This window comes from Bombus affinis, chromosome 5 (assembly GCF_024516045.1).
Source record: "Bombus affinis isolate iyBomAffi1 chromosome 5, iyBomAffi1.2, whole genome shotgun sequence".
Taxonomy (NCBI): domain Eukaryota; kingdom Metazoa; phylum Arthropoda; class Insecta; order Hymenoptera; family Apidae; genus Bombus; species Bombus affinis.
This window is the reverse complement of record NC_066348.1, coordinates 8,292,455-8,304,558: the sequence shown is the minus strand read 5'-3', so window position 1 is coordinate 8,304,558 and position 12,104 is coordinate 8,292,455. Positions and strand designations below refer to the sequence as shown.

Below are 12,104 nucleotides of genomic sequence, written 5' to 3'. Positions count from 1 at the left end.
GGAATAGTTTATCAACGTGGCGAGGCACTCGGGCCACGGCTGCGCTCCGCTCGATAAGCCGGCGTCCTTAATTTCCAATTATCCTGGTTATTAAGGCCGGAGAGAAACTTCGCGGATGCTTCCTTTCACATTGTATGCCCGCGGACTTGTTTATCGTCCCCTTTAATTGAACCGACATCGCGAGGCACACTTACTTACAAGCTTCTACTCCTTCGCGAACCCCTTCGAGATCTGCATCCAGATCGAATTTCTGTTTCGATTAATTAAGTTCCAGATTGCTAGGTCGCTGATTTTAATTTCGTAGTAATTGTAAAGTGGTATCTGCGAAGGAATTTTTACTGACGCAAGTTTCTACGGGGACTGGTTTAATATTTCGATATGCGAAACGCGTTAGGTCGATGAAAGGATATTTTAAATAAAATTCAGATACAGATAAATAAACGATTGAAATACAATTAAACCATGAAAGAGGGCGTGTTAAATTGTGACGAGCTCGGCGAATTAACTTTTAGTTGTTTGAAATCCTCACGTTCGATTTTCTTGTCGCGGACGTAAAAATGTAACAAGATAGTCTTTGGTTGAGTGATTTCATTCTAATAGAAAGGGGGTGCATTTAGGGAATTTGATTGAAATACAATTAAACTATGAAAGAGGGCGTGTTAAATTGTGACGAGCTCGGCGAATTAACTTTTAGTTGCTTTAAATCCTCGCATTAAACCTCACGTTCGATTTTCTTGTCGTGGACGTAAAAATGTAAGGAGATAGTCTTTGGTTGAATAATTTCGTTCTAATAGAAAGGGGATGCATTTAGAGAATTTGATTGAAATACAATTAAACTGTGAAAGAGGGCGTGTTAAATTGTGACGAGCTCGGTGAATTAACTTTTAGTTGTTTTAAATTCTCACGTTCGATTTTCTTGTTACGGACGTAAAAATGTAACGAGATAGTCTTTGGTTGAATGATTTCGTTCTAATAGAAAGGGGGTGCATTTAGGGAATTTAAATGAAGAAGAAGATCGTTTGATATTTCATCTGCGTGCGACGAATCATTCGTTTGATTTATTTATCAAGTTGATCTCGTATTTTTGTTTTTAATCTTCTGTATTTTTTTATTTGCAATGTTTAGGAAAGACGTGTCGGGGTTGACGACCAGGCTGGTCGCGAAATGCGGAGAAAATATCCGGACGCGTGAAAGTTCGCTTCTAATCGCGGATGCTCGCTCGCGGGATGCGGTTTTTAAACGCGATGCAGCGCTTTCTATCGTTTTCCTTTTAGACCTCGAGAATGTTCTTCGATTATCTTACTTACGATCATTTAACATTTTCCGTTCTCTAAACTAAGCGAAACTCCTTAGAAATCTTTCCTTCCACAGTATCTGTTTCATATAAATTAACGCTAATGCACCGAACGTTAATTTTGAATACACAGCGAAATGATTTCTCGAGAATCGAATGGCAAAGGAAATTACAAATTCCCAACGAGAAATTATATTTCCAAGACGCGACGTAAACGTTGCTTAACTGGATTATGTTAAATGGAATAATCATTTTTTATAATAAAAATTTCGAAGAGGATACACAGCGAAATGATTTCTCGAGAATCGAATGTCAAAGGAAATTACAAATTCCCAAGGAGAAATTATATTTCCAAGACACGACGAAGACGTCGATTAACGGAATTGTGTTAAATGGAATAAAAAGATGATATTAAGAATATTTGTCTTGAAAGCGAGCAGAGATACAAGTCGGATCGAACTTCGATCAATCATAATCGAATAATAGAAATATAAAAGACGAATGTCCGAAGATGATCGTTTCGAGTTAATAGGAAATCAAATTTTCAGGAAGTTTAATACGATGAATATTTATGTTTAAATTGAACAAAAGAGATCGGAGAGATCAATTTCCATCGAATCACACATCCTAATTCACCAGCCAATGTTAGAAAAGCTGAAACTCGATGAACGAGGAAACTTGTTTCATCTCTAAGGATTCTCCCTTCGATTCAATAACCTCGATGGCGCTTCAAGTTCCAGAGCCACGTTCTTCCAATCGACCTCTTCTAATTTTTCTCCTTTCGTCGATAGCTGCCAATGTGATCATTAAACTTGAACCATTGGAAATGGAAGTTTGGCAATTTCGGAAAATGAAAAAATTCATAATAAACAAAACGAAATAAGATGATTCCGATTCTAAGCGACCCGATACCGAAGGAGAAAATACGAAAAGCAACGATATAGTATCGACTCGAATCGAAATTAAACGAGAGAGTTCGCCCACGAACGTTGCTCTTCGCGTTTATAATTCCCTATCGTTAAACTTTGGCCTCGAAATTAAAGTTTCACAATTAGGAGAAAATAAGGAAATTCGTAAAAAGAAGAACGAAACCGAATGAAGTGGTTTCGATTCCAAGTAATTCGATATGAAAAGGGAAAGTTGGTCAAAGTATAAAAGAAAAAAGGAACGAAGCAATGTCGAAAAGTTGTAAGAAACTCAACATATCATATTAATCCTGCCGCGATTCTCGAATTTTCTTAAATTCTCCTTTCTATAAATAAAAAACCTTTCCATGTTTCGAAGAAAATGTTCGACATAAAAATCGAAAACAAGCGATCACGCTTATCAAAGACAATTCCTTCGTATTTTCAATCCTGATTTTTCAAACTTGACAACCTTCCCTATATCGAAGAAATACGATTAGTTGAAACAGAAGAGAAGAACGCTTCAGAATTAAAAAAGAAAGCTCGTGAAATCGACAAGAAATGGAACGACGTTAATTCTAAACAAAATATAACACAAGCTATTTAAAACAGTTTCTCCCCTAATTTCACCCCTTTCATCTTCAACCTCCAATTAACAGAATAATTCTCGTCGCGATCGTTAAACTTATACCTTCGAAATTAAATGCTGCAACGTTAAGAGATTAAATTGATAGAAACGAAACGAGACGATGTGGATTCTAAACGAAAATTACACGAGAGCAAAGCGATCGGCAGGGGCTCTGCCGTGGTTCCGCTTAATTGTCAAGAGAGGCCTGGCCGCCATTCACGGATCATTTTCGAAATAATACGTTGGCGGAGGGTTCGTTACTTCCAATTGACCGACTGGCCTAATTTCTACCGATTTCTCTCCGGCTCGCTGTTGCACTACGCGATGCAATTTGCACTTCGCGTGCACTTCGACGTCCGCGTCCCGACCATCGATCGTTGCAATTCGTTTCACGCCTTTATTTTGCACCTGTTGCTTGGCCCTTTTGTATCCAGGGCTTGTTGCATGTAGCAGGAAGAATAGAAAGTGCGCTATTTTTTACTTTTTCGTATCCTTTCAAGTCTTCTCGTGGATATTCGTGTAGGCTTTTGGGGGATGCAGATTGGTCGACTAGAAATAAGATTGTAATTCTTCGTCGATATAAATCGTTCGCGACGTTCTCTGATTCGAATCGGAGAATTGGCGAAGGGGTTGGATAATTTTAGACAAAAGGAAAATTAATTTACGTTTGTATATGAAATTTGTTGGGTACTTTGCTCTAGTATTTATATTGTTAAAAGTAATAGTTCAACATATAGTCGATATTGTACATGTAAAAAACGAAAGTGTCTATACTTAAACGCTATTAGAGGAATTTTAAATTGCGAGGATTGAAAACTCCTTCGTCATTTATATGGATCGACGCATAATTATGTGTAAATTCACATAACTATTCGTTGTATCTGCAAATATGTTTGGTATTTTTCCATATATACAAAATGTGGCTGAATAACACACACGAACATGATGAGACGAGTCCTGATGAAGAAACAAGAAGAAAGTACACAATTTTTCGTACGACTCTTCGTTTTCGAAAAAATCGAGTTTGAAACTTCATCGAGTATACTTGAACACGACTAGTTCCAGGCTAAACAGGAGAAAATAATCGGTGGAATATTATTCTACATGCGAAGATCAGTGGGAAATGTAGAGTAACATTTTCTCGTAATACCTTTCGTTTAAGAGAAAAATAAATTTGAAAATTGTCTACCAGGCAGATTATCAACCAAACACGAAGGAGCTCTATTTTCTTGAAAATGAAACCTCGAGCAAATTTTATTTCACACCTTTCACTTGTTTTCGCACGTGCAATATTCTGCTTCTGATTATTTGCTCGTAACTAGCCAAGTTCGCGTATACGTATCAAACTTTCCAAAGTTAGTTTTCTCTAAAACTAAGTCTCGGACGAAAAAATGTTATTTTACATTTTCTTTTTATCTTCCCTTCAAGGAATCATCTGATGCTCGCTTGTACGTGTTATTCGATCGTACTCTGCATAAATTTCATGGTTGTAGAGACTGGAGTATTCGATCATCGAGACCACGAAATTCGCTTGGCGTATGCGGATCGAGCGTCTCGACGCGCGTCTTTTGCCAGACCCGGCAGAAAATGTGCGATCTCATCTCTCCGGCGAAAGAAAAGCACACTTTCACGACGTCGGAACTCAACCTGGATTCCACGAGCACATTCTTCTGCCTCCTCCGAAACCGGAAGCCTCGTGAATCAATATTCCTTCTTTAGAAAATTTTATATGAATAATGTTTTCGAAAATTTCACAAACGCGATAGAGCAATAGCGATACATTGCCATTAATATTCACTTCTGGTTGTTAGTATCTTAATAATAGTTTGTGAAATAACAGCTATAGTATCGAACTTCAATTTTCCATCAACTCTAACAAAGCATTTTTAACAGAGAACATTCTGCACCAGGCTAAAAATGTAAAATAACAAACTTTGTAATTCGACGAATGCGACGAGCCTGAAATATATTTAACGTTTACCTTTAATATCGGCTTGCAGAATTTTCCGCAGTGAATTTATTTGCCAATATTTATTCACGACAAATTTGAAACAAACGCGGTATAGTTTCCCTTGGATTCTTCTAATAATTTTAGTAAAAACAATTTTCCGAACTGAGAACATGAGAACGTAATTCGAAAAATTTGTACGAGAGGAATTTCGAAGTTTATTTTCAAATAACGCAATTTCATAAAGACGATAATATGGAATCTGAATGTTTTTGAAAGGAAAATGAGAAATTCGTTCTCGTTTAACGTAAATTTCCAGCTGAGGATGTTCCGCAACGATTAAAAAATGTAACTGGGGAAATTCGCGTAGGCTGAATTTTAAAGTTTGTTTCCTTTGAATTTTGAAATCGCGTGCATCTGCAAATTTTTAATCAACTTCCTATGCCAGATAATATTAAATATGAATTATCTGACTTACAGAATTTTCTGCAGCGAAGTGTGAATTTAATTGGACGGATTTATTCGCGACGAATTCTGAATTCGTCGCGGCACCAGACGAGGGTTTAATCGAGTTTCCGGCCCCCGGCGCGACCTGTCGGTTCACATAATTGATACCTCGTAATTTCCCTTACGTCCGCCTCTAATTGCTCGTAATGAACACCAACGTTGATCAACATTCGCGGCCAAGAGGAAACGTTCGCCTGGGTTAGAAAATTGTCGCGCCCTCGTGATGGATCGCTCTGACGATATAAATCAAACGACACGTACATGCTATGAGTCTCGTCCGATCAGTTTGCAGCGTGTTCAAAGAACAAAGGAGCCAGTGCATCTCGATAACCGTTAGATGTGCAATAAACTTGAGCTCTGATGAAAAATAATTTCATATGACAAAATAGTAACGAAGATGATAATTAATTTTAGTTTGCAAATTTAATTTGTTGCTTTACGTACAACGTACGGTATTTTAAGTGGAGAAGCAACAACGTTGTTCCGTTAGTTCGGTTTCGAAGCAACGAACACTATTTTATCTTATTTTTCCCAATTTAATTCGTTGCTTGGTAAAGAAGGAGAAACGCGTTATTTTATACGTGCGATTTAAATGACGTTGACGCGATATACGCAATGGGAAACGATCGTTACAACGAAGAAATAAAGAGAAAAATTTGCGAGTTCTGTTGTTGAGAACGAGAACATAAAGTTTCTGTGCATTTAAATATTTAGTGGTTTTTTATGTTTGTCCGACGTGTCCGTTACTTTCGCCGATACAAGATCGAAAAGAAGAGAAAGTTATTCTATAAATAAACCTACAAACATTTAGCAATGTGTTCCACTTAAAAACAAAGCTCTTAACCTAAAAAACCATCATTGTAAAAATGTGTTAAAATAACCCATCTGCCGTACAGTAAAAATTTCCCAACAAACAGAGTCGATGCTCGTTCCGTCCTCTTCAAACGGTCTCTCGCAGCCGTCTCGATTGTTCCATTAAAACCGAACCAACGTAGCAACGATTTTTACCGAGACAATCGTTACCATTAATCGCTCATCTGTTTCTCGTTAACCAAATGGAAAGATCGAAAGGGAAAACGTTAGGGAGGATCTACGGATAAAGGAAGCAAATCGAAAGGAAACGAAATCGAAGCGAAACCAAACCGAAAGGGAACGAAGAACGAAGCGGAGATAAGGACGAGGCAACTGAAGCGAGAAAACGTGCAGCGTCTGTAAGTCAGAATTAGCTGAGTAAAACTACGAGAAAGGAGAAGCCTAGCGGCGCAATTAAGTCTTCAACGGAGAAGCGTCGTCGAGTTTGCGAGTTGCATCGAGATAAGCGAAGGGGGCCGCCGCTAATAAAACGCAATCGAACGCGGCGGAGGCAACGATGAAGTCATTTCGCCGCGATCCGATAAAAAATCGCGACAACCCCGCTGGTCGCCAGCAACAATTAATCCACGTCAGTTGCCGGTACACCCTGTGCACGGCACAGGTTCAACGACTGTCTTTTCTAGCGTGTACAACGTACAACCTCGTGTGCAACCCGATAGAGATGTTGTTTCCTGATGGTTATTATACGGTAACACGTTATCTCTTTGTAGATCGCGTTTCTTCTATTTTAATTCTAATTTTAGTCGAGGAAAGAACGAATAAACTCGTTTTCGATAGATTTCCTCTTCGGACTTTTTGTGGTTCGGAGCGTCCATGATTATTATTTATCGTTTACTCGATGCAAGCGTCTCCCTTTCAATTTTCTGATTCTCTTGATTTTTTTAACGTTTCTCGTAATTTACTAGCGTTAACGAATTTTCTTTCTAAATAAAAGGAACCGTTTTATCAACTGCTCGCCTTAGAACATCGAGTCATTCTTCTCGTACAAACGATGATCAAGATTCAATTTGACGAAGATTAATTGCAAGCTATGTACTTGTAACGAAGTTTGCTTTGAGTTCTAACTGTACTTTCTATTCTTCGGATTGAATATGCATTTTTTACAAACTTCGCTTGGAATTCTAACTGTAGTTTCGATTATTCAGACTGAAGATTAACGAAGTACAAATTATACCAATCATCCTTACGCTCTTACTTTGCGATTAGAAAAATTCTAACATTCTTTATATTCGACGTACTATTCTCTTATCCAATAACACCGTAAATGGATCAGCCAAAAAGGTGCGAAATACCTCATAGTCGACATACTAATCCTCAACTATGAGTAATCTTGAGTAATCTTTTCTAATAAACGAACGAATCAAAGCAAATTAATTTCCATTAAAACCTCTTTCTAGCTCTTTCAAAATCTCGACCGAAAAATCTCAAAAGCCTTCATACTCAACGTGCAAATTTCTTATTCGTTAGAGCCGAGCAATCTCACGAATAAACGAACCACAAAAGGCTAAAACTCTTCGTATTTAACGTAGCAATTTTTCATCGCGTTTCTCTTCTATCGTGCGTCGATAAAAGAAATCGCTGCTTAGCTTGGACAGCGGCAGAGCTCGAAAATTGTAAACTCCAGAGGAGAGACATTTGAAAATTCCTAGAGAAATGTTCTCGAAATGTAATTCCATGGACGTCGTAAGGCTGACAAGGTACGCCATTATCCGCGAGAACACTACGACCTTCGGCTCGTAGCGTCGCAAAACAAGCGAAGATGAGGCAGCGTTGGTGCGAAACTAAGGCCAAGCTGATGGAGCCACAAGTATAGTAATTTTGCCCTCTGACGCGAAACTGATGGAATTATAAATATACCGTTCTACGGGATAAAAATAGAAAACATAACGTAGACCTTCTGTTCGGCAAAAGCAACTTTGAAATTTGTTGAGTCGTGTGGCTATCAATGCAAATGCAACGAAGCTAACCGCCTCTAATAAACCAGCGAACCAAAACAAATGAATTCCGATGAAAACAGCGTCACCTCTAGCCCTTCCTTTCACAAAGCTCCTACTTCCACGATCAACGACCTCAGCATCGACTGGGAACGCGATTATCGGCCGCGTATTTGCATCTAACAGCGGCCGCAGCCGGCGAGGATGACGAAAGAGGGGCGAAACTATCTTTCACCAGAGGCGACCGACCAAAGCCGACCCAATTCCCCTTAATTGCCCGTGAAGGGAGTCGCGAGAGGCGCAAGAAATCGTTTTACGATCATCAGGAAGTACGTTTTACGAGCGACGCACGCCGGAACACGTGGTGAAGCCGATGAAAAGCAAACCGGCGCGGCGGGAAAAGTGTGCTGAAGAAATTCCCCTCGTTCGATATCGTTTCCTTAGATCGTCGCTCCACTTTTTCCTTTCCTTTGTTTTATTCGTTTCGGTTATTTGCTCGGTTATCTTCCGAGCGAACGATTAGAAAACATCGAGATGGAGGATCAGTCAGGAGAAAGAAATCGAGTTACGTCTGAAATGGATCGGGGAAAAAAGAGAGATTTCGATCTCTCGGTGTTAAACAGAGGAGGATACGGTGGACGTTGCTCTGGCTGATTATGGTTATTATCGCTCGCTCTTACTCTGACCTACACTGTAGGTTTCCTCGGAGAATAAGGAGGATAGGTATATGAAAGTTGCAGATTTCGTGTTACCGATTGTTTTCGTTTTGGAAACCGTTTCTGGGTTATAATCGAAACGATGATGAATATCAAAGTGGCGTGAAGAATAGATTATTATCTTCCAGCGATTACATCTTCGTTTCTATTCAGCTATCTATTTTTATGTAAAAAAAAAGAAAAATGCAACTTTCATCTAAAAATTTGAATTTTAATAAATATGTATAACATTCAACTATAGAAATTCCAAGTGTTCGATAACAATCGTTATACGTAATTAGATTGCGGATTTTTGAGCGATTTCACGTTTTTCTGACGAAGACTAAAAGAAATGGAATCTTCGTAATAATTTGTTTACTAGCAATCGACAAATATTCCACCTTGGATATTTTATATATTTTTGTATATTATCGGCGCTCTTTAAATCTTTCGATCTTTATTATTCTAAATGCAGAATCATAATAATAGTACATGGATTTTCGCGCGGAAATATCGCGTTATTTGAGAGCTATCTATACCGACACATGGGTTATTTATATGAATAATCCAAGTGATAGTTGGTTATCGACTCTGCCGGCGCTAAATTCTCAATTCGAAACGACTCGTTTGACATTCATGGAACACGTATTTCCGTTTAATCTCGCGGATCGACAGGAAACCGCGCCTTCTTAATCGCTCGTCTCCAACCGTCTTCAGCTCGACATATTAGCGCCAACTAGATTCAAAGAATATTCCGAGAAGCTTATGATTAATGAGTGTCGATCAAATATCCCAGGAATCTTGCAGATAATCGAAAAACAAGAGGATAATCGAAAATCGACGATGGATTACGCTTTTTCTCGTGTCTACGTATGTTCTTGATTTAGCTATTGAAGATTCATGAATAATTTAACATTCTGGAACAAGTTTATGTAACGATTTATTTGTTCTTAGATGACGTAACGAATTATTAGATTAAATTTATGTAAATCAATCGAAGTTAATAGCTACGAATGATACAAAGATTACCAAGGTGCTGCTTGGACGAAAAATAAGCGCAACAGTTTCAAGTTAAGTTATCGAACGTTAGTGTATTTTGTTCGAAGTTGTACTCTTTTATTTTATTTAACAAATACCATCGATGACAATATGAACTATTCTAATATTAATATCCAGCTAACTTACGATATACAAAACCCCATTTCAACCTTTAGAATTTACGCCATAAGGAGCCAAACTTGACGTTCAAGATCCAAAAATTACTTCGACCAATATATTTTTGCAATTTCCCATCAACGTAAGCAACTCCAACATACGTAAATTATGCATAAAACCAACCTAATACCCATCCATCCGCGCAATCTCCCAAATGTAAAATCTCGATTAAACCTTCAGAATTGACACGTTAGGAAATCAAACATCCCTGAAAACACTCAAGATTCGAGAATCACCTGGCTCAATTTCCTCCTATCAACGTAAATAATGCCGATTAACGTATACAAATTACCTATCAAATCAACCTAATACCTACTCACCCATACAATCTGCCGAATACAAAACCTCGATTAAACCTTCAAAATTGATACGTTAGGAGATCAAACATCTGTAAAAACACTCAAGATCAGAGAATCACCTCGCTCGATTTTCTCTTTCAACTTCCCACGGACGTAGATATAATAACTTTCATCGCACTCTCGTATACAAGCTATATATATATATATATATATATATATATATATAACGAAGCTAGTACTCACTCATACATACAATTTTCCAAATATAAAATCTCAATTAAACCTTCAAAATGGATTGCTTAACGTGTCAAACATCTCAGAGAACACCGAACGCCTGAGAATCACCTGGCTCGATTTTCTCTTTCTATTTCTCATCAACGTAAATATATAATAACTTTCATCGCACTCTCGTACGTAAAACACGCGTATAAAACCAGCCTAATACCCACCCACACGTACGATCTCTCAGAGCCACCCACGAACACGTTAACACACTAACAAGCATAACATGTCAGAAGGAAAAATATAAAATACAAAATACCTCTCGACCAAAAGGAGGACCTTGATGTACGAGTTCTCGTCGATGCAGCCGGCCACCATGTCTACCGGAAAGACGGCGAAAGAGAGTAAGAAGAAGAGGCTGGAAAGAGACGCGAAATCGAACACGAATCGTCGAACGGGGCCCGCGCTAATTAAACGCGACGAACGAGAAAACCGTTGATATTCGTGTCGTCTGACCGAGTTCGTGCCTCTTGGCAAAATCCAACAATCCGACGATTGTAAACGACTGTGAGGAACGTGCGTCTCTCGTCACGTCGTGTTTACCGGCGAGCAACACCGTGAAAAACCTCCGTGGGCGTATGTATGTTCGCGGCCGGCCACGGATCGACGACTACGCCAGTGCACGCCGCTCCATCGACCATCGAGCGATCGATGCACCGCGTGCCATTCCGCGCGTTCTGGCGTTTCCTACACCGCGAAATCGATTTTTCTCTGGACGGTCGATCGCGTTGGTCGACGAGCGCTCGCGCGCTCTCGTCTCTTTTCTTCCACCTTTTACTGTCACGCGACGCCTGTTCACTGGATGGCTCCACTGTTGCCTGACGGCGAAAGGGGATAGAGGAGATTGCTTTTGGGACAGGCGGTGGGTGTCCAGGGGAGGGAACACGGTTTGATACAGTGGAGGTGGAGAATAGCTCGTTGCGACGTGATTACGATACGTAAATCCTCTGATGAATCGTTAATCGCGATACGAGCATCGAAAGTAAGTATTTCACAGGTTTTAGAGTTTCCGTAGATGACCGATACGATTGCACACCGGTGATCCATTTATGGCACGTGATTGATCGAATTTTCGAAACAACTCGCGGATCAACGTGTATCGCGTTTCGCTCGTTCTTCGGTGTTCAGGGGACAGAATTCAGTTTGATCCAGTGGAGATGAAATATGGTTTGCTACGACGTGATTACTATACCTGACTCCTCTGACGAACCGTTAAGCGTAATACGAGCATCGAAAGTAATTTCTCAGTTTCTCTTCGCATCCGATCAGATTGCTCCTCGCGATTCGTCTGTGACGGCCGGCGTGACTAATCGAAATTTGGAAACAACTTGAGTATGAACGCGGTTTTTTGAAGTCCAGGCGAAGAAGCACAGACTGATCCAGCGCAGATGGAAAATGTGATTACGCTATCAATCTACCAAATCCTTTGATCAATCGTTAATCGTAATACGAGCATCGAAAGCAATTTTCGAGTCTCTGGCGATAGCTGATCCGATCGCATCTCGTCATCCGTTTACGAATAAA

At 39.4% G+C, this 12,104-nt stretch overlaps 1 protein-coding gene across 11 annotated transcripts in view; it reads right to left on the bottom strand.

The window, feature by feature from the left end:
• LOC126916483 (uncharacterized) overlaps positions 1-12,104 on the bottom strand; it is a 274,193-nt gene that overhangs the window by 89,380 nt on the left and 172,709 nt on the right. Inside the window, exon 1 of one of the 11 annotated variants that reach the window (XM_050722320.1) lies at positions 10,840-12,051. The exons of the other annotated variants lie outside the window; for them this stretch is intronic. Within the exon in view, the coding sequence (XP_050578277.1) occupies positions 10,840-10,898 (59 nt within the window). The 5' untranslated portion in view covers positions 10,899-12,051. Of the gene's footprint in view, positions 1-10,839; positions 12,052-12,104 lie in introns of those variants that run through there. 11 annotated transcript variants of the gene reach the window in all.